Source organism: Pristiophorus japonicus, chromosome 4, assembly GCF_044704955.1.
Source record: "Pristiophorus japonicus isolate sPriJap1 chromosome 4, sPriJap1.hap1, whole genome shotgun sequence".
NCBI lineage: Eukaryota > Metazoa > Chordata > Chondrichthyes > Pristiophoridae > Pristiophorus > Pristiophorus japonicus.
The window spans coordinates 180,211,917-180,235,662 of record NC_091980.1 but is presented as its reverse complement, the minus strand read 5'-3'; the positions used below and the strand labels follow the sequence as shown (position 1 = coordinate 180,235,662).

At 43.8% G+C, this 23,746-nt stretch overlaps 1 protein-coding gene across 13 annotated transcripts in view; it reads left to right on the top strand.

The window, feature by feature from the left end:
- Positions 1 to 23,746, top strand: part of sipa1l1 (signal-induced proliferation-associated 1 like 1) — a 459,559-nt gene that overhangs the window by 261,567 nt on the left and 174,246 nt on the right. For all 13 annotated transcript variants that reach the window (XM_070878865.1, XM_070878859.1, XM_070878868.1 and 10 more), the window contains one exon: positions 9,172 to 10,866. In XM_070878865.1, coding sequence (XP_070734966.1) covers positions 9,345 to 10,866 — 1,522 coding nt within the window. In that variant the 5' untranslated portion in view covers positions 9,172 to 9,344. The remainder of the gene's footprint in view (positions 1 to 9,171; positions 10,867 to 23,746) is intronic.

The following is a 23,746-nucleotide window of genomic DNA, read 5'->3' as shown; positions in this document are numbered from 1 at the left end:
GCAACAGTGACTACACTTCGAAAAGTACTTCATTGTAAAGCGTTTTGGGACATCCGGTGGTGGTGAAAGGCGCTATATAAATCCAAGTCTTTCTTTTCTCCAGCAACTGTTCAGAGTTCTAAGTAGCCAAGCTTGTATCACTCAAGGTGGGGTACAAACTTCAGGCGAGGGAATAATGTCACCTATTTAATTTTGTTTTCCATATTATACTGCAGAACAAGAATATTAAATTTAATGACGTGGCAAATTGAAATGCTGATGACATTCCTCACTGGGAAGCAAGTGTGACTCTGCCACTCCACTGAGATGCTAGTCTCTACTAGGCTCTCGGGGCAATCAGAGCGAGCCACAACCTCATGGAAGTTGTCATCTGGCCCATCCTGTGCATACCTTCAAATGCACAACTCAAAAGTGCCCTAGGAATGGGCTGGCTGTGTCCCCGCTTGGCACAGAAAATGTGTATCTTGGTGAGAGCAGGAAGTGGAAAATGGAAGGGCAGCACACCCTGAAAATAAAATGTGGTACGGTGCGATCCTGTGTTTTAAATATGAAAACAAATGAGTCAACTTTCCTGCCAGTTATCAGAAAAGCTATCTGCATTACTTTGACCATTGGATGATTTATTAGATTACTCATCTGCATTAACAGTGCCCTTTAGCACAGTTCTTGGATTGGTGATAGTCTGATGATGTGATGAACCAGTTGCCCCTCCCCCCAATATTATTGCAACATTTCTGAATTCATTACTGCCAGCTTGGCACCAATGGTAGCATTCCTACAAATTGAGGCAGAAGATTGTAGGTTCAAGACACATACCAGCACTTGATGTCATAATCAGAGCTGATGCTCCAGTGCAGAATTAAAGGAATGCTGTGTTGTCAGAGGTGCAATCTTTCAACTGAGACATTAAACTGAAGCCCTGTTTGCCCGTTCTGGTGGCCAAGGTGGACGTTGAAAGAACCATGGCATTATTTGAATCACAGCAGGATCCTGGTGCCCAATCTCAAACAAAAATAGATCACCTGATCATTCATCACATCTCTGTTTGTTTGTGAACTCTTGCAAGCAGTTTCTGAAAGACGTAATGAGGTGCATTGCATTTACAATGACACCTTTATGCTCACTTTCATTGATTATTAATTTCCAGGTTTTTTTTAAACTAACTTCAAATTCTGAAACTGCGATGGAGTTATTTGAACTTATGGGGTCCGAAATTCAGTCCCGCAGGAAAGCTGGGGCACCTACTTTTTTTTTTTTAAAAAAAGAGTTTTTACCGCCGTTTCGGAAGAGATCCCCTCTTTAGCGAAATTCAGATCTTTGCCTTTTTTTTGAATCGGCCAGGAAGTCGGCCATAAAGGGGGCGAAAGTGCAGCAGTAAGTGTTGGTGAGGGGCGGTATTGGAGGTGGGACGGATTCTCCGCCGCTGTCACTCAGCAGCGGAACAGTGGTGACATCAGTGCGCATCTGCGTCACCACACATCTCGCCTTCGTTAAAGGGGAGAGAATCGGCAATCAGTCGCGATTGGACACTGGACCATCAGGGAGGGTTTCGGCCGGGCCAGCGACTTGGTACCCAAGAGGGGTTGCCAGGCTGACTGTTGGCGGCCTGGCCGAACCCGGGGGAACAACAGTCCAGCTAACATGGAAGTCGGCCGGCAAAAAAAATAAAATGGCAACTGCGGCATTGGGCCCTTGCCTTTAATGACTGCCGCACAGCCAGGGCAGAGAGAGAGAGCATACAAGGTGCACCGACAGAAAAAGCTGTCAGCACCGCTTGGCGGCAATCAGAATTTGTTCGCTAAATTTTGTGGGAGGTGGCAAAAATCAAAAAGGGCCACATTACAACATAATTCTAAAAGGACAAAGAGTGTTAAAAAAACAACACTGAAGGCTCTCTGTCTCAATGCGAGGAGCATTCATAATAAGGTGGATGAATTAACTGCGCAGATAGCTGTGAACGGATATGATGTAATTGGGATTACGGAGACATGGCTCCAGGATGACCAAGGCCGGGAACTCAACATCCAGGGGTATTCAATATTCAGGAAGGATAGACAGAAAGGAAAAGGAGGTGGGGTAGCGTCGCTGGTTAAAGAGGAGATTAACGCAATAGTAAGGAAGGACATTAGCTTGGATGATGTGGAATCGGTATGGGTGGAGCTGCGGAACACCAAAGGGCAGAAAACGCTCATGGGAGTTGTGTACAGACCACCAAACAGTAGTAGTGAGGTTGGGGATGGCATCAAGCAGGAAATTAGGGATGTGTGCAATAAAGATACAGCAGTTATCATGGGTGACTTTAGTCTACATATAGATTGGGCTAACCAAACTGGTAGCAATATGGTGGAGGAGGATTTCCTGGAATGTATAAGGGATGGTTTTCTAGACCAATATGTCGAGGAACCAACTAGAGAGCTGGCCATCCTAGACTGGATGTTGTGTAATGAAAGAGAATTAATTAGCAATCTTGTTGTGCGAGGCCCCTTGGGGAAGAGTGACCATAATATGGTAGAATTCTTCATTAAAATGGAGAGTGACACAGTTAATTCAGAGACTAGGGCCCTGAACTTAAAGAAAGGTAACTTCAGTAGTATGAGACATGGATTGGCTAGGATAGACTGGCGAATGATACTTAAAGGATTGACGATGGATAGGCACTGGCAAACATTTAAAAGATCACATGGATGAACTTCAACAATTGTACATCCCCGGCTGGCATAAAAATAAAATGGGGAAGGTGGCTTAACCGTGGCTAACAAAGGAAATTAAGGATTGTGTTAAATCCAAGGAAGAGGCATATAAATTGGCCAGAAAAAGCAGCAAACCTGAAGAAATTGGGAGAAATTTAGAATTCAGCAGAGGAGGACAAAGGGTTTAATTAGGAGGGGGAATATAGAGTATGAGAGTAAGCTTGCAGGGAACATAAAAACTGACTGCAAAAGCTTCTATAGATATGTGAAGAGAAAAAGATTAGTGAAGACAAATGTAGGTCCCTTGCAGTCAGAATCAGGTGAATTTATAATGGGGAACAAAAAAATGGCAGACCAATTGAACAAATACTTTGGTTCTTTCTTCACTAAGGAAGACACAAATAACCTTCCGGAAATACTAGGGGACTGAGGGTCTAGTGAGAAGGAGGAACCGAAGGAAATCCTTATTAGTCAGGAAATTGTGTTAGGGAAATTGATGGGATTGAAGGCCGATAAATCCCCAGGGCCGGATAGTCTGCATCCCAGAGTACTTAAGGAAGTGGCCCTCGAAATAATGGTTGCATTGGTGGTCATTTTCCAATATTCTATAGACTCTGGATCAGTTCCTTTGGATTGGAGGGTAGCTAATGTAACCCCACTTTTTAAAAATGGAGAGAGAGAGAGAAAACAGGGAATTATAGACTGGTCAGCCTGACATCGGTGGTGGAGAAAATGTTGGAATCAATTATTAAAGATGTAATAGCAGCGCATTTGGAAAGCAATGACAGGATCGGTCCAAGTCAGCATGGATTTATGAAAGGGAAATCATGCTTGACAATTCTTCTAAAATTTTTTGAGGATGTAACTAGTAGAGTGGACAAGGGAGAACCAGTGGATGTGGTGTATTTGGACTTTCAAAAGGCTTTTGAAAAGGTCTCACACGAGATTAATGTGCAAAGTTAAAGCACATGGTATTGGGGGTAATGTATTGACGTGGATAGAAAACTGGTTGGCATACAGGAAGCAAAGAGTAGGAATAAATTGGTCCTTTTCAGAATAGCAGGCAGTGACTAGTGGGGTACCGCAAGGTTCAGTGCTGGGACCCAGCTATTTACAATATACATTAATGATTTAGACGAAGGAAATGAAAGTAATATCTCCAAGTTTGCAAATGACACTAAGCTGGTTGGCAGTGTGAGCTGTGAAGAGGATGCTAAGAGGCTGCAGGGTGACTTGGACACATTAGGTGAGTAGGCAAATTCATGGCAGATGCAGTATAATGTAGATAAATGTGACGTTATCCACTTTGGTGGCAAAAACAAGAAGGCAGAATATGCCACAGGGACCGGTGCTGGGACCACAACTGTTTACAATATACATAAATGACCTGGAAGAGGGGACAGAGTGTAGTGTAACAAAATTTGCAGATGACACAAAGATTAGTGGGAAAATGGGTTGTGTAGAGGACACCGAGAGGCTGCAAAGATATTTAGATTGGTTAAGCGAATGGGCTAAGGTTTGGCAGATGGAATACAATGTCGGAAAATGTGCGGTCATCTACCCTGGGGGGAAAAAAACAGTAAAACGGGAATATTATTTGAATGGGGAGAATTTACAACATGCTGCGGTGCAGAGGGACCTGGGGGTCCTTGTGCATGAATCCCAAAAAGTTAGTTTGCAGGTGTAGCAGGTAATCAGGAAGGCGAATGGAATGTTGGCCTTCATTGCGAGAGGGATGGAGTACAAAAGCAGGGAGGTCCTGATGCAACTGTACATGGTATTGGTGAGGCCGCACCTGGAGTACTGCGTGCAGTTTTGGTCACCTTACTTAAGGAAGGATATACTAGCTTTGGAGGGGGTACAGAGACGATTCACTAGGCTGATTCCGGAGATGAGGCGGTTACCTTATGATGATAGATTGAGTAGACTGGGTCTTTACTCGTTGGAGTTCAGAAGGATGAGGGGTGATCTTATAGAAACATTTAAAATAATGAAAGGGATAGACAAGATAGAGGCAGAGAGGTTGTTTCCACTGGTCGGGGAGACTAGAACTAGGGGGCACAGCCTTAAAATATGGGGGAGCCAATTTAAAACCGAGTTGAGAAGGAATTTCTTCTCCCAGAGGGTTGTGAATCTGTGAAAGTCTCTGCCCAAGGAAGCAGTTGAGGCTAGCTCATTGAATGTATTCAAATCACAGATAGACAGATTTTTAATCAATAAGGGAATTAAGGGTTATGGGAAGTGGGCGGGTAAGTGGAGCTGAGTCCACGGCCAGATCAGCCATGATCTTGTTGAATGGCGGAGCAGGCTCGAGGGGCAAGATGGCCTACTCCTGTTCCTAATTCTTATGTTCTTATGTTATGATAATTTGTGGTTAGCGGCTAAGCAAAGGCACTCACTGTTGGCCCCGAAGAAAGCTTCCCACAAAGTTATTTCGATCTCTGGCGAAAAGTTCGCTGTTGGACGTTCAGTTGAGATCAGTGCAGTTTAGTGGGATTTCAATAGCGTGAACTGCTGTGAGGTCAGCAAGCTGTCTAAGCAGCCAATCACAATGCAGAATTCCCAAAGACAGGAAAGCCGGAAGTGGAGTAGTACTTTTGTTCTGACTTTTTAAAAATGTTTGAGAGCAAAACAAAGATTGGGGCTCCCACACTGGGAAAAGATAAACCCAAAGTAAAGATAAACATAACTTTAAAAACAAATATATAATTTTTTTAAATTTTCTTAAAAATTTTAATTTTTATTGTAATTTTCAGGGCCAAAACATTTTTTTTAACAGTCAATATCTGTTAAAGCCCTAGTTACATCTGATCCAACAAAGTCTAACTTTTAGTTGGGTATTTAACAGTGATATTATCACGGAAGGTTTTTGTCTGTTTCACGGATTTCCCTGATTGCCAGCTATTTGGGTTGGGGGTGGCGAGACAGAGTGCCAGTGTGGGAGCAGTGAATGACTGACTGCTACTTTAGGATTTCCGTGTTAGAATGCGCATGCGTTAAATCCTGAAGTCGAGGTCAGTTGCAATAACAGTGAATGCTGTTTGTTTGCTGTTATTACCCACCACAAATTCCAAGCCCATGTTTTTAAATTTGTTCTGGATTTTTGCAACATGGGCAAGGCCATATTTGTTGCTGAACCTGAGTTGTCGCCTCGCTTTGTGATGATCGGTTTATAGGGTTTGAGTGATTTAAGACGGCATTAAGAATCAAACAATTAGAGTGAGACTTGGCTCACCTGTAGGCTGGACCAGGTGGAATGGCAGGCACCCTTCTCTGAAGGACAGAACCAATTTGTTTTTACAATAATCTGGCAACTTCTGTGGTTATTGTTTCTGATGCTAGCCCAATTTCACAACTTGTCATGGTGGGATTTGAACCCAGGACCTCTGGGTTGCTAGATAGTGCCATAAACACTACACAACTCTACCCGTGCATTTACTGCCACTCATTTAACAGATTCTGAGCTCTCGGTGATTTCTAGAAGCTAGAATTCTTTTGCATCTCGCTGAATATTTTGTATATTCTGCGATCGCTTTAGTTTGTCTTTAATAATCATTTCACCATTTTGTTGATGAATTAAGGCAATCACTTTCTTTCTGATCAAGGCTGAGGAGCTATTTGAAGATAAAAGGGCTGATTTAAAAAAACTCAGGGCTCAATTTTCCCTAAAGCTGTTTTTTGGCGTACTTGAAGAGGGCCCAAGTACGCCAACAAAAACATCCATGTTTCCCCATTTGAATTATTCATTTTGGAGCCGCCTAGCCTGCCGTTTAGTTTTGGGGGTGGAACCCAGGATCTGCGCCAAAAAGATCGGGTTGCCACGGTAACCAGGGACTCAATGCGGGCTGAGGCTGGAAAGTGAAACATACAGCCAGCTCACAGCAACCTGCACAAGCACATTAAACATTGCAGCAACTTACCTCCATTAAATTATTAGTGTAATGACAAAAGTCTATCATTCCCCCCCAACCCCCACCTTGGTCCCCGCACCTATCCCAGGCCGAACGGCCTTCTCCCTCCCGGTCCCCACACCTAACAATGCCCAAAAGGCCTCCCCCTCTCTCTCTCTCTCTCTCTCTCACCTCTCTGCTGCTGCTGTCCGGGCATCTGCTGCACTGATTTAGTTACCTGTGCCAATTTTACTGGCACATATTGATTGGGGAAACTTGTATTTTTTAACTTTGGCCAAAAAGACGGCGCAAATCACTGGGGAAAATAGAGCCCATAGTGTTGTAATTGTAAACAATCCAGTGCCCTAACGGCATAAATTCCGACGTTTAAATTGCTCCTTTATCTTATTGGTGATTGTTTGAAGCACTCTACAAGTCACATCTTTGTCATTGGGGGATCACATCACCGGCATCAATGAACTACTTGTATAGCAGATTTTACAGTCGTTAAACACTCCATTCCTAAACAGAGGGGCATGACTTTGAATTCTGGGAATGCCCATCACTTAAGTATTTGTGTTTAACTTGGACAGAATTGTCCTCCCAAGGTGGAGAAGGATGAGTGGAAACGGGCTGCAGTAGAAGAGGGAGGGAGCGAAAGAAGTCTTCAGAGATCTTTTATAAAAATTCTTTGTAATTGAAGTTGTGCCTTGTAGTTTAATCAGCACTTGGCATGGACATGGGTTCAAAGAATCAAAACCAGCTGATTTTACTGGGGGCCCATAACAGGAAATAATACATTGGATTGACATCAATCAACAGTTATCAGCTGATCTGCATTCAGATTGTTCAGTCGAGCTTCGAGTGGAAAATGGAACTGTTTTTCTGTTTTGTATGTGTTCTGCGACCATTCTTTAGTGCAGGTATTGGCAGCTAATCAGTACTAATTATAGAATAATGCCGTCTGCAGTGTGTTAAAAGCAGCTGGTTCAGTTGATATTACAGTTGTTGTCATTCCCAACCCTGAAAGATATTTGTGACTTAGTTTGTTTATCCTATATGAAAAGTCAGTCATCATTGCCAGCCAGCTTAATTAAAATATTGGCACCAATTTACTACAGGAAAAATCCTACTCAAATCAATATTTTATGATCTTATTTCATCGCTTCACATTGCTCTCACCACGATCAGTGGCAGACCAGTACTTAACACTGGTGTCAAACTGCGCCAATGCTCACTTCAGATGCAATTAACCCAAGGTTGGAAGAATAATGTCCTTTGTATGCTGCTGGTGCCTTTCATAGTGGAAATGGCCTGCAAATTTCACACGCTCATCAAAGTATTTTATTAGTTACAACATTAACAAGTTGCAACATTGTCATTTCTTCGTTTTCTGCTTTCCATTTTGTATACCTTTTTGTGGTGACAGACTGCACATCACTGCATTTACATTTGAATATTGCTAAAAGTGAATAAAGATGCGATGTTCTACTGAGCCGGGCAGAGAATTAACATCATGGGTTTTATCTCTGGTCTGAGCTAGGATGGTACTATCACAATTGGTCTCTTTGTCCTTCGGGTATGGGAGAGAAAATGCATTCGGCCAGAGTTCTTATTCGTAGTCGCTATCTAGTGGTATCTGCTGTAAAATGCAGGTGTATGGGTGGATTTGATCGGTTTGGTTGAACAAGAGGGTTTTAAGTGTGCATGGGTTGATTCCCTAGGGTAAATCCTCCTCACCAGGGCAAGAGGAGAAAACTTGTGGAGTCCTGACATTGCAATACCTGTATTTTTAAGTGGGTGCTTGTTCATTATTTTGTGTTGTTGGTAGAAAGGGGATTTTATAAAGTGGCTGAAAGGATTTTATAAAGTGGCTGAAAGGTTACTCCTGACATGTCCGAGATTTTGAAAATACAAAAAAATAATGAAAACATGACAATTTCACATTAGATTGGTGACCTTTACTGTCAAAAAGGACCAGTGATTTTCACCTTTTCCTTTCAGTTTGTGCAGCGTGCGTGCAGCATACCACATTTTGTAGCAATGAAGGGATGATATCTTCTGCAGTCTTTATTTGCAGATCCTCTCCAGGGTTCCCTCTTATTTGGATTTCCCAGCACCCAATTTGTTTCTTCCTCATCACTTGCTGCAATCTTTCTATATTTCATAGAGTTCATTCACCTCAATCTTCAACTCCTAACCTCTTGTAGTCCACTGTTGCCCTCCTCGTTCCAAAAAAAATTACCTGTACTTCCTTATCCTACCGCAGAATTAGCCATATGTTGGGGACATCATTGGAAAAAGTGAATCATATTTTCAGGCCATTCAAACAACAACCACTGGTTTTTCTACACCACAACTCATGTATGAAAGAAGTTTCAGTTCTGACGAAAGGTCATCGACCTGAAACGTTAACTCTGTTTCTTGCTCCACAGATGCCGACTGACCTGCTGAATGTGTCCAGCATTTTCTGTTTTTATTTCAGATCTCCAGCATCTGCAGTATTCTGCCTTTTGGTAGGTGTTTCAAAGTGCTTTACAAAACATTAAGTCGGATCGGAATGACCAATTCATTTTGTTTTGTTTTTTCAGGTTTTCTTCGAGCCATGGCAGTTGAAGATGCATATATGTGAAAACTAGACTACAGAGCAATAGAACTTTATCCTTCAATTTGTCTTGCTTGGAAGTTGCTCTCGGAGATTCCTACTTACGAAAGAGATGGTTGTGTGCTTACTGGAAGCTATTGAGAGAAACAAGTGTAGAGTATGACCAGTTTAAAACGCTCCCAGACTGAAAGGGTGGGTATTGGTGCCACTTCAGTTATTGGCCCTGAACTGACCATAGGTGGACGTTCGGATGACTTCTATGCTCGTCGATTCCGAACGCCGAATGGCACCTTTGGTTCATCTAGTGCAACGGGGCCTCCACGAAGTGAAAGTGCCCACCATGTTGGTGGAATGCCAAGTGTGCCTAAAATGGGTGTTCGAGCAAGGATTGCTGACTGGCCTCCTAGAAAGGATATGGCAAAAGAGTCTTGTAGAACAAGTGACCAAGAATCTGCAGGCAGTCCAGATGGCACAGTCATGTCTATCCATTCTAGTAGCCCAAACAGCCGGTTAAGCCAAAGTAATCAAAATTCTCTAGAATCTTTGGCGTCGAGGAGGATGCACAGTGACTACTTGCAATACAAGGCACATGAAATGGAGAACTTGGATTCTAGGTTCCTTACACCGGATGGTTATCTCCAGTCCCCTGCAAAGAGTCTTCGCAGAATAAGACAGCGCAGTAATAGTGACATCACAATCAGCGAGCTGGATGTGGATGGAGCCGAGGAGTATGGGGCACTGAATCACAAAATGGGCACTGCTCTTCACCGCGAATATGGCAGCACTTCCTCCATTGACAAACATGGAATGTCAGGAGACAGTTTTTTTGATTTGTTAAAGGGTTACAGAAATGAACAAACAGATCAGCGAAGCCCAGCCCCAGAACAACTCAGTGAACTACTAAAGGCAGAAGCCAGTAAAGCCTATGGTTCAAATATTGAAAGTACCAAACATGATTTTGTGGATGGTTTCTTTGCACACAGAGGGAGCCCCAGGCCACTGCATAAAGAGAGGGAGAAACCACTTAAGAGGCGGTCGAAATCTGAAACGGGGGACTCTTCCATTTTCCGCAAACTGCGCAATGCCAAAGGTGAAAGCGAGCTGGGCAAGTCGGCAGATTTTGAGGACAGCAAATCAGAGGACAGCCTGAAGGGCTGGGTGTGCCAGAAATGCTTTGCTCATTACGATGTGCAGAGTGTGCTGTTTGACTTGAATGAAGCCGTGATGACCAGGCACAGTGTTATTAAGAGGAGGAACACCACAACAGGTGCATCTGCGGCCGCTGCCGCCTCATTGGCTGCTGGTCCGCTCGCGCACTCAATCAGCTTCAGCTCTCCCTCGGGCAGCACAGAAGACCTGAACTCAAAAGAGAATCTCAACGTAGACTATGGGGATGAGAAAAGCAACGAGCTTGTGCTGAGCTGCTCGTACTTCAGGAACGAGATTGGTGGAGAAGGAGAGCGCAAGATAAGCCTATCCCGGTCAAATTCTGGATCACTGGGTGGATTTGAAAGCACCTCTTTTGAATTTTCCCTGAGCTCCCACTGCACAAATGCAGGAGTTGCCGTGCTGGAGATATCAAAGGAAAACTTGGCAGTACATTGTGATAAAGTGAAGAGATACATTGTGGAGCATGTGGACCTCGGAGCTTACTACTATCGGAAATACTTCCATCAAAAAGGTAAAGCTCTAATTCATTACTGTTTAGGGGATGATTGATGTTCAAAATCAGATCATTTGTATGGCAGGACAATATGTAAGAAAAAGGTGATGTATTGAAATTCTGGCTTGCTAATGTAGACTTTACATTTTGTCTAAAAATTGTACATCGTCAAAGGGGTGCTCTAGTAGTAGTGAGGTTGGGGACAGCATCAAACAAGAAATTAGGGATGCGTGCAATAAAGGTACAGCAGTCATCATGGGTGACTTTAGTCTACATATTGATTGGGCTAACCAAACTGGTAGCAATGCGGTAGAGGAGGATTTCCTGGAGTGTATTAGGGATGGTTTTCTGGACCAATATGTCGAGGAACCAACTTGAGGGCTGGCCATCCTAGACTGAGTAATGTGTAATGAGAAAGGACTAATTAACAATCTTGTTGTGCGAGGCCTCTTGGGGAAGAGTGACCATAATATGGTAGAATTCTTTATTAAGATGGAGAGTGACACAATTAATACAGAGACCAGGGTCCTGAACTTAAGGAAAGGTAACTTCGATGGTATGAGACGTGAATTGGCTAGAATAGACTGGTGAGTGATACTAAAGGGATAGGCAATGGCAAACATTTAAAGATCACATGGATGAACTTCAACAATTGTACATCCCTGCCTGGAGTAAAAACAAAACGGGGAAGGTGGCTCAACCGTGGCTAACAAAGGAAATTAAGGATAGTGTTAAATCCAAGAAAGATATAAATTGGCCAGAAAAAGCAGCAAACCTGAGGACTGGGAGAATTTTGTAATACAGCAGAGGAGGACAAAGGGTTTAATTAGGAGGGGGAAAATAGAGTATGAGAGGAAGCTTGCTGGGAACATAAAAACTGACTGCAAAAGCTTCTATAGATATGTGAAGAGAAAAAGATTAGTGAAAACAAACGTAGGTCCCTTGCAGTCAGATTCAAGTGAACCTATAATGTGGAACAAAGAAATGGCGGACCAATTAAACAAATACTTTGGTTCTGTCTTCACAAAGGAAGACACAAATAACCTTTCTGAAATACTAGGGGACCGAGGGTCTAGTGAGAAGGAGGAACTGAAGGAAATCCTTATTAGTCAGGAAATTCTGTTAGGGAAATTGATGGGATTGAAGGCCGATAAATCCAGGACCTGATAGTCTGCATCCCAGAGTACTTAAGGAAGTAGCCCTAGAAATAGTGGATGCATTGGTGATCATTTTCCAACAGTCTATCGATTCTGGATCGGTTCCTATGGACTGGAGGGTAGCTAATGTTACACTTTAAGAAAGGAGGGAGAAAGAAAACAGATAACTATAGAACGGTTAGCCTGACATCAATAGTGGGGAAACTGTTGGAATCAATTATTAAAGATGAAATAGCAGCACATTTGGAAAGCAGTGGCGGGATTGGTCCAAGCCAGCATGGATTTATGAAAGGGAAATCCTGCTTGACAAATCTTCTAGAATTTTTTGAGGATGTAACTAGTAGAGAGGACAAGGGAGAACCAGTGGATGTGGTGTATTTGGACTTTCAAAAGGCTTTTGTCAAGGTCCCACACAAGAGATTGGTGTGCAAAATTAAAGCACGTGGTATTGGGGGTAATGCACTGACGTGGATAGAGAATTGGTTGGCAGACAGGAAGCAGAGAGTCGGGATAAACGGGTTCTTTTCAGAATGGCAGGCAGTGACTAATGGGATGCCGCAGAGCTCAGTGCTGGGACCCCAGCTATTTACAATATACATTAATGATTTGTATGAGGGAACTAAGAGTAATATCTTCAAGTTTGCAGATGACACTAAGTTGGGTGGCGGTGTGAGCTGTGAGGAGGACGCTAAGAGGCTGCAGGGTGACTTGGACAGGTTTGGTGAGTGGGCAAACGCGTGACAGATGCAGTATAATGTGGATAAATGTGAGGTTATCCACTTTGGTGGCAAAAACACGAAGGCAGAATATTATCTGAATGGCGGCAGATTAGGAAAAGGGGAGGTGCAACGAGACCTGGGTGTCATGGTTCATCGGTCATTGAAAGTTGGCATGCAGGTACAGCAGGCGGTGAAGAAGGCAAATGCTATGTTGGCCTTCATAGCTAGGGGATTTGAGTATAGGAGCAGGGTCGTCTTACTGCAGTTGTATCGGGCCTTAGTGAGGCCTCACCTGGAATATAGTGTTCAGTTTTGGTCTCCTAATCTGAGGAAAGACATTCTTGCTATTGAGGGAATGCAGCGAAGGTTCACCAGACCGATTCCCGGGATGGCAGGACTGACATATGAGGAGAGACTGGATCGACTAGGCCTGTATTCACTGGAGTTTAGAAGGATGAGAGGGGATCTCATAGAAAAATATAAAATTCTGACGGGACTGGACAGGTTAGATCCAGGAAGAATGTTCCCGATGTTGGGGAAGTCCAGAACCAGGGGACATAGTCTAAGGATAAGGGGTAAGCCATTTAGGACTGAGATGAGGAGAAACTTCTTTACTCAGAGAGTTGTTAACCTGTGGAATTCCCTACCGCAGAGCGTTGTTGATGCCAGTTCATTGGATATATTCAAGAGGGAGTTAGATATGGCCCTTACGGCGAAAGGGATCAAGGGGTATGGAGAGAAAGCAGGAAAGGGGTACTGAGGTGAATGATCAGCCATGATCTTATTGAATGGTGGTGGAGGCTCAAAGGGCCGAATGGCCTACTCCACCTATTTTCTATGTTTCTAGGAAGTAACTGGAGAAATTAACAAAGGCAAAGAACTGTTTTTTATTAGTTTAGTGCATTTTTGGAATAAAATACATCTATGATTGTATATGCCAAAATCTATTGCTGATATAGTGACAGGAAAGCATCAGATTTAATGCAATTATTCATGAGAGACAGTGAATTAAACAATCAGTAGCACAGAGGGAGGATTAATTCCACATTATTCTACATTACATGGCAGCTAATTGTATCACAAACCTGACGTATCTTGCCAAGTTTTTTAATATTTGAGAAATAATCCTTTTGCCCAACCATGATTTATAAATTAGGTCAGAAGTGAAAGCGGTGTATTCTAGAGTCAGAATCAAACTTGCTAAATATTTCAAGCAATGAAGTTAACTCCTAAATTTTGGCATTAGTAATGATGATTTCAATTTGTCTGAAGTGTGCTTGGAAAGGAGTGATCCCTTCATCATTCTGATCGAATGGCCAACCTGTGGCCTTTCTTTAATCAGCACAGATGTTGTTTGACTCATGGTTCAATTATTCTTGGGAATATCAAAAGGGGATGAATTGTACCCAGATTGTACCCATCATTCTTTCAAAACCAAGGTGTAAACTCTTTCCTTCCTCCTCCCACTCACTGATGGACTTGTATCTAATTGCAGAGTGTACATCTTTCCCCAAAGCAGTCAATCTGCACAGTTCACACCCGCCTTTCTGTCCTTGCTACAAAGTACTGAGTCATGGCTGCGTTAATTTAGAGTTGGGGCCCCCACGCTGCTCCCAGCCGCCGCTTGCCGCTCCTTTTAAGGCCCCAACCTGCCGCAGATGTTCCCTCACAGGTCGAGGCCTTAAACGGAGCGGCGAGTGGTGGCCTGGGAGCAGCGTAGCGGCCCCGACCTGCGAGGGAACATCTGCGGCAGGTCAGGGCCTTTAAAGGAGCATACCATTCTAGGGAGCAGCGTGAGCTGATGCAGGAGGGCGACGGCAGTGAAGAGGATGACTGAATTGGATGTCACCGCGGTCCAGGTCACTAATTGGAATGCGGGCAGGTACAACAGGAGTGGCAAGATCGGGGCTAAAATGCGGCGAGAGATTGCAGAGTGACGGGATTGGGGTCCAGGAGAGGCGTGAGTTTGGGGCAGGGGCAGCACGGACCAGCCCACACTGCGATAATTGTGCGCCCTAGGTCCATGCAGCAGAGCTGGTTTCCAGCTACCTTGGTTAATCCTTGCCACTGGACCAAGACCAAGCTCTGTCAAGCCCATGTGGTGGCTGGTGTGCAACGGCCACCACACGTTAAAAGTATCCACGCACAGGCATCTTCCACCCTTCAGTATGCAGTTTGGGCCTGGAATATTAGGTCCTTCATTGAAACTCATCAAACTCATCCCTTTTTGGCATGGAAGCAAGTCATTCTCAATTCGAGAGACTGCCGAAGAAGTTGTTGTTTAGAGTGACATTTAGAAAATTAATGCTGCACATTTTTCTAACCTGCAGAATATTGGAGACAATTTGAATAAGCATTTTTGTTGAGAGTTCATTTTGATTTCATAGCGATTTTCAACATAACTTCTTCCTAATTAAATTTAATCTGTGCATATAAATATTGTGATTATCCCACAGAAGGGGGAGTTACCCGAGCACACTGTTGCCTTGAGCGCGCCTCGTACAATGCTATGCCATCTTGGTCATGTGATGCACTCAACTGATTGTGTTCTGATCTATACCCCTAACTTTTCCCACTCCACCTTCCCATTCTTCTCTTCTGAAAGCGGCAACATACGCTGAGCCCAGTTCCAGAGACCCAGGCCGTTTGTTGGGACCTATCTTTTTGATGAGGGTCACATTATAACCAATGTCTTGCTGTGAAGAATGACTACTTGAGTGAAGTGTTAGAGGGCAGTCGTGACCTGTGAAACCGTGCCCCAAATTGAGTTAGGGGAGGGAACAAAAATGCCCACTTCTATGCCTGTGATTTCCCACACGGTGAGCTCTTGAATTCAGTCATGTCACCATGGATAGTAACCAAGTGAAGGAAGAGCAAGTAATAAACTACACCACCAATAATTCTGTTAAATCTTTTTTTTATTCCTTGTTTTTATCTGTCCCTTCTAATTCCCCCCCTTCCTGAAGGCATTCACTCAGTTTGTGGCACATTTTCAGAGGCAGCAGCTGTTCTGAATTCTCACTCAAGTGGTGGTTCTTGTGTGAGGTTAGCCAGCTGAGTGTCAGTAGGATATTGCTCAGGATGGCATGGCCTTGGAGAGGGTGCAGAGGAGATTTACCAGATTTGACACCATGGATGAGGGACTTCAGTTAAGTGGAGGGACTAGAGAAGCTGGGATTATTCTCCGAGCAGAAAAGTTTATGGGGAGATTTAATAGAAGGGCTCAAAATTACGGGGGGTTTTGATAGAGTGGACAGGGAGAAATGGATTCCATTGGCAGGTGGGTCGCTAACCAGAGGACGCATATTTAAGATATTGGCAAAAGAACCAGAGGGGAGATGAGCAGATTTTCTTTTGCGTAACGACGAGTTTTTAAGACATGGAAGGATGCCTGAAAGGGTGGTGGAAGCAGATTCAATAGCAACTTTCAAAAACAGAATTGGATATATACTTGAAAAGGAAAAAAATTGCAGGACTATGATGGAAGAGCAGAGAAGTGGGACTAATTGGCTAGCTCTTTCAAAGAGCCAGCACAGGCACAATGGGCCAAATGACACCTCCTGTGCTATGAGATTCTATGGGGTCAAGTTTCGGCCTGAATTGCTCCTATTTTTTTGGAGCAACTGGTTTTAGAATGGAGTAGCTTTGAAATTGCAGTTCTCGGCATTTAGTTTGCTCCAGTTCTAGTCAGTTAGAACAGTTTCAGTTTGGAACAGATTTTTTTTTTTCAAAAGGGGGCGTGTCCGGCCACTTACACCCGTTTTGAAAGTTTAGGCACTAAAAACTTACTCCAAACTAACTTAGAATGTAGTAGGTGTAGATTTTTGTACGCTCAGAAAAACCTTGCCTGCACTTAGAAAATCAGGCGTAGGGAAGGAGGGGTGGGGGGGGGGAAAGGGAAGTTTACAAACATTAAACACTTCAGTTTTACAAATAACGAGCCATCATCAATAATAAATGATAAATACATCAATAAATCAACCAATAAATCAATCCAAAAAAAATTAATAAAAAAATAAAAAAATCAATAAATACAAAATTAAGTTTCTATTCACCGACTGCAGCACTGGGAGCCCTCCAACAGCGTGCTGGGACGGGGACCCCCAGTGTGCCTCTCTCTGTCTCTATCAGTGTCAGTGTCTGTGTTTCTGACAGCGAGGGGTGGGACGGGGGGGAGAGAGGGGAGGGAAGGGAGACGGAGGGGAGAGGAAGGGAAGGGAGAGGAGAGGGAGGGAGGGGAGGGAGGGGAGGGAGGGGAGGGAGGGGGAGAGGAGAGGGAGGGGGAGAGGAGGGGGGAGAGGAGAGGCGAGGGAGGGAGGTTGAACGGGCCCGGCCAACGTGAAGAAGCCGGGCCCAAGACTTTGGGCGGGGCCCGCTCCCAGCAAGATGCCGGACGGGGAGCGGACCGGAGTTGAAGGTAGGTGGCCGGGGGAGCCGGAGCAGAGCGGAGCGGGAGCTGGGGGGTGGAGCGGAGCGGGAGCTGGAGGGGCGGAGCGGGAGCTGGGGGCAGGGGGGGACCGGAGCGGGAGCTGGGGGTGGGGGGGGCAGCGGGGGGTGGGGGGGGCGGGCAGCGGAGCAGGAGATGTGGGGGGGGTTGGTTGAGAGAGCCAGAGGAGCGTCAGCTGAACAGGGAAGGAAGCTGGAGCCACAGCCAGAGCATGAGCTGGACAAGGGAGGTGCAGCCTGATCTTCGCCGCCCCAGTGAGCCCATTCGGCCAGGGCTAGGGGCGGCATGCTTCGGGCGCCTGGAGCTACTGCACATGCGCGCCCACTGTTGCGTGCTTGTGCAGAGGTCCTGGCACTGATTTCAGCGCAGGGACCTGGCTCCGTCCCCCACAGCTCATGCTGTGCCGCGCCGAGCCTGGATCGACCTGAGGAAGTGGAGAATACCGAGGTAAGTTTTCGGCGCGGTTTTGAGTGCAGAAATCAGGCGTGGCTCGCAGCGCAGCCCAAAACTTGGCTCCTATGTTGTGGGACATCCTAGCTGCGTTATAATGCTACACTGAAACTTGGCTAAAAGACAACATTTCTTAATACTTATTTACTTTCCATGTCTGTTATCACTAAAATCCCTCAATAAATGTTGGAATTCCACAATAACCACTTCACACAACACATGGCGGGGGCACAGGGGCAGGGACTTTTTTGAAGTATTTTTATTGTGAATGTTCTCTCGTTGTTTTGGCCTCTCTCACTTATTCTGTGGAAACTGAGATAACCGCCCCTCCTAATAGCATCCTCGCGTTTATTTTGCTTGAAAGCAAAAAAGGAGAGGAAACAATACTGAATTTCAATTCAAAATCCCACAGCCAGGAGGATCATGATTGGAGGCCGCGAGTTACACAGAGCTGTTACATGTCACAATGAAGGGAGTGAGGCAGAAAATGGCCCCGAGGCCATATTATAAACACTATTGACATTTAGCATAGAAAGTAGAAATGTACTGTTCGAAAAGAGTTGCTGTAATTACAGATTCTAGCAGTGAGATGCTGTTTACTTTGAATCCTATGCCATTGAGTGACTGTTTTATTACCTTTTCGTTTATTTACTTCAGTCTCAACTAGAGCTGTCGTGTATATATAAGAAAATTATGTGAAACCTTTTTTGAAAAAACTGTTTTACAAGCTATCCGTCCTTCATTTCTGGCAGAATATCTTCAGACACTTCCTTCACCAAGTCCCTTGCTATTTTTGGTCTGTTTATCTTGAGCATGCATTGTTTTATGAATACCTAGATATTTTTTGGTAGGCGAGTGAAACAGATTTAGAAAAGTGGAGAGGAGCATATTGACTAAGATAAAGAAATCCAATGGTTTGAAGGCTAAAATAGCTGTAGGCTGTCTAGACGAGGTTACTAGCGTGAAGGGAGAATTGTAGAATTGGGCTTTGAGCTGCTTGTTTGACAAGTTTCCAGATAAAATGGTATCTTTTTCACATCTCTGTCTGCTTTTTCCAACCAATTTTTCCCATGATGAGACGTTAAACTGAGGCCCCGTCTGCTCTCTCAGGTGGATGTAAAAGATCCCACGGCACTATTTTGAAGAAGAGCAGGGGAATTATCTCCGTGTCCTGGCCAATATTTATCCCTCAATCAACGTTACAAAAACAATTTATCTGGTCATTATCACATCGCTGTTTGTGGGAGCTTGCTGTGCGCAAATTGGCTGCCGCATTTCTCATATTACAACAGTGACTACACTTCAAAAGTACTTCATTGGCTGTAAAGCGCTTTGAGATATCCAATGGTCATGAAAGCCGCTATATAAATGTAAGTTTTTTTTTCACTTCAGTTTTTTCCTCTCTCTGCTCAGCACCTCTTCCCAGTGGCAGTTTTTCTGGGTTATTCAAGGTGGGGATTGGCACATAGCAGCCCATCCTATGACTGACATCACATGTCTGATACTAGAATTGAATGTCTCTTACCTAACATCTCTGAGTCATCTACTTTTATTACCCTGGCCATCAGACTACACTTATCTATCTCTGCAGTGTTACAGTTAAATGCCAGCATGCTGTTGGTCACTAGTGTCAACTCTGCCATTTACCTCCCTGGATTTAAAACTTATTTCAAGACTCCTTAAAGCCCTTGAATTAAATACCAAGGGAACCTGCTTCACGAGATTCTCCATTTAACACCACTTGATCCCCATAAGCCCTTGCTTCATCTTCTTTTTGTCTCTCTCTGTTGCAGACAAGATACAGATGAGCTATTTTAAGGTTTGCAGAAAAAATTCAGTGACAGAAATTAACACATTCATTAATTTTCTATCCCTGAGCAACTAGAATCAATTTTGTCTTGACTTACACGAGACCTGTTCTGTACGATAAATTATCAATGAAGTGTTTAAAAGATTTCCTGTAGAAGTTTTTATGCAAGAATAACTCAATGATCAACCCTTAATATGTGCAGTGGTTTTAAGCAAGCTTTTGCAGAGTCTTTGAGATTGCCCAGCACGGTTCGTACTCGCAGCAGTAAATCACAGTCGCTTTTAATGCCTTGAGCAATGTGTATGTACTCGTGCACACGCATGTAATTTATTATTAAAATAATCTATTGCCCAGTACGTTTCTTTTGAATTAAGATTATTAACGAGAGTTAAATTCTAGTACTGTATAACAAGGCATTTCTTAATGTCAGTTCTTAACCTGCCTTGATCCTGCTGATGACTAAGAAAGTCAATTGGTATTTTCCAGGGCTGCAGTCACATTATCAGAATGCTCTTTCTTAATCTCTGTTTTGAAAAAAGTACTTCCAGTGACTCATCCTTTCTCCTTCTCTTCTCCCCCATCCCGATTGTATTTTTCTGATTGTTCCTCACTTTTTCCAAGACCACTTTTCATAATTGATGTGTAGAGCAGGAGTTCTGAAGGTGTGGGGTTGATTATTTCAAACATTGTCATTCACCAGGTTATAATTTCTGTGATTTAAAAAAAAAACAACTTGCATTTATATGGTACCTTTAATGTAAAAAAAATAAGTCACAAGGTGCTTTGCCAATGGAAATGGAGAGAGAAGCGGATGCCAATCTACGGAAGAGGAGCAGAAGAGTTAGCCAAAGGCTTGGTTAAAAAGATGAGTCTTGGGAAGGGTTTTGGGGAGGCAGAAGAATTTTATAAAGGAATTGCAGAGCGTAAAGCTAAGGCAGCTGAATATCCTGGCGCAAATGGTGGGTTGAGGTGATGGAAAGGACCAGGACATACAAAGCCAGAATGAGAGGATGAAGGATTAAGGGGTGAATATAAGCCTGGAGGAGGTTGCTGAATTGGGGTGGGGCAAGAACCTGGAAGATGAAGAATTAGGGTTTAAATGTAATACATTGGGGGACAGGGAGCTAGTGTTGTCATTGAGGTTAGAAGTGATAGATGAGCGAGACTTGGGATGGGATACAGGCAATTGTTTGCAGATAAACCGGAGTTTATGGAGGGTGGGAAGCCGGCAAGAAGGGTACTGGGATGGCAAAAGCAAACTCTCACATATAGTAAAGCAAATCAGTGTTCGTCTACAACACAGAACCAAGTCAGAGCAGCCTTAGCACAGATTTGGCCATCGCACCCATGCCAGCTCTCTGAAAGCTATGCATTTTAGTTCCATTGCTATGTGCCCTTTCAATTTTTCCCCCCAAATATTTATTCACTTCCCTTTTAAAAGCACTTCTCTTTAACAGCTTTTAGCACTGCTTTTGGGAGGGTATTCATAAAAGGAGGGAGTTCTGTGTAAAAAAAAAATGGCCCGATGTCTCCTTTATATACAAGATATTAAATGGTATAGAATAGATACATTCAACACACTACTTAAAGATGAGCTGTGACACTAAGATAAAGAGACATCTGTTTGATCTGATCAAGGAAAATGGAGGACCAATATCACCACGCACAAAGCAATTAACTCTTGGAATGGACTTCAGGTACGAGTAGTGAACTAAAAATTATAGTAATTTGAGAGTCAGTTGGATGCTTTGATGGGATAACCGTTAGATTTTCTAGATAAGTGAATTTAAAATGGGGCAAGGGGCCATCTTCCATACTTATCATGTGATCTTGACTTTGTGATTTCATAGATTCATGCTTCAAATAGTGCCTGTTAGGCATCTTATGTTAATGGTGCATTATATGTTCCCAGGATTTCGGTACTATATTGTGACAATTAACTCAGCAGAATGATTGATTGATTTAGCGGCAAAATTAATTGGGTTAAGGTTTCAAAGAATCATGTCTTGCACATTCACATCGGCAGTATTTTGATAATTTTAGTGATTTCTCTCGGGACTGAAACCCAGGGTCACCATCTCGCCCTCATGGTGGTTATTGGCTGATTACTCTATATACACATTAAAATTCAGCACATCAACCAATACAAGCTTCTTTACAACCTAATATCTGTGTTTTTGTGATGGCGGTTTTGATATTTTGTGCAGTTCTGCATTGGTTACACAGGAGTAAGTCGCACTGGACTGGTTTGAAATGTGCCAAACATGTCTGAAAATACTGATTTTGAAGTTGGAATTCCAGTATTATCTGACCTGTATAACCTAACGTAATCTTGGTGTTAATTATAGGTATTATTATGTATACGCCACTCACGACGAGCTTTCCATGTTACAGCACTGACTCTGTTATACAAAAAACGAACTTGCATTTATATTGCGCCTTTCATGGCCTCGGGTCAACCCAAAGCACCTTACAAGTCAATGAAGTACTTTTCTGAAGAGTATGTATTGGAGTAATGTCGGAAAACACGGCAGCCAATTTGTAAGCAGCAGGGTCTGACAAGCAGCAATGAGATAATGACCAGAAAATCTGTTTTAGTGATGTTGATTTGAAGGATAAATATTGGCCAGAACTCGGGAAGAACTCCTCAGCTCTTATTTGAAATATACTATGGGATCTTTTACATCCATCTGAGAGGACACGGGCTGTACAGGCTCCCTCCAAGTACAAGCCTTGTCCTTATTTCCATCCATTGATACTTTGTTTGTTTATGTTTTTTTATTTGTTCAGGAATGTGGGCTTCACAGCATTTATTGCCCATCCCTAATTGCCCTCGAGATGGTGATGGTGAGCCGCCTGCTTGAACCGCTGCAATCAGTGTGGTGAATGTTACTTGCCACTTATCAGCCCAAGCCTGAATGTCGTTCAGGTCTTGCTGCATGCAAGCATGGGCTACTTCATTATCTGAGGAGTTATGAATGGAACTGAATACTGTGCACAAATCATCAGTAAACTCCCCACTTCTGAGCTTATGATGGAGGGAAGGTCATTGATGAAGCAGCTGAAGATAGTTGGGCCGAGGACACTGCCCTGAGGAATTCCTACAGCAATATCCTGGGGCTGTGATGATTGACCTCCAACACCTCAACCATCTTCCTTTGTGCTAGGTATGACTCCAGCCAATGGAGAGTTTTCCACCTGATTCCCATTGATTTCAATTTTACAAGGGCTCCTTGATTCCACTCTCGGTCAAATGCTGCATTGATGTCAAGGGTAGTCTCTCATCTCACCTCTGAATTTCAGTTCTTTGTCCATGTTTGGACCAAGGCTGCAATAAGGTCTGGGGCCGAGTGCTCGTAGCAGAACCCAAGCTGAGCATCGTTGGGCTGATTATTGGTGAGTAAGTGCCACTGATAGGATTGTCAACAACAGCTTCCATTACTTTGCTGATGATTGAGAGTAGACTGATAGGGTGGTAATTGGCTGGATTGAATTTGTCCTGCTTTTGTGGATAGGACATAACAGGGCAGTTTTCCACATTGTCTGGTAGATGCCAGTGTTGTAGCTGTACTAGGACAGCTTAGCTAGAGGCACAGCTAGTTCTGGAGCACAAGTCTTCAGCATGACAGCTGGGATGTTGTCAGGGCTCATAGATTTTGCTGTATCCAGTGCGCTCGGCTGTTTCTTGCTATTAGATGGCATGAATCAAATTGGCTGAAGACTGGCTTCTGTGATGGTGGGACCTCAGGAGGAAGCAGATATGGATCATCCACTTGGCAGTTCTAGCTGAAGATGGTTGTAAACACTTCAGCTTTGTCTTTTGCACTTGCGTGCTGGTCTCCACCATCATTGAGGATGGGGATGTTCATGGAGCCGCCTCCTCCCATTAGTTGTTTAATGCTCCACCACCATATAAAGGCCCAGCGGCAGTCCGGGGTCGACGGCAGTTGGGGAGGAGCAGTCAGAGGAGCAGCGATGACCTATAAAGGCTCGGCGGCAGTCTGGGGGAAGCAGTTGGAGGCCCAGCTGCAGTCCGGGGTTGGCGGCAGTCGGAGGAGCAGTTAGCTGCAGTTGCAGCAGAGTCAAAAGTAAGAAAGAAGTAAAAAGTAATCGAAGTGTGACATCGCAGCCAAGAGAGTAAGTGATTGGCTGGTTGAGTGGTGAGTAGTTTTCTTTTTATTTATCTTTTTTCTTTTCTTAGCAGTGAGAAACCTTGTCATTGTTGCCAAATTAAGTAATTTAAAGGTTAAGTCATGACAGGAGAGCCCAGACCCGTGTCATGCTCCTCCTGTGCTATGTGGGAAATCAGGGATGC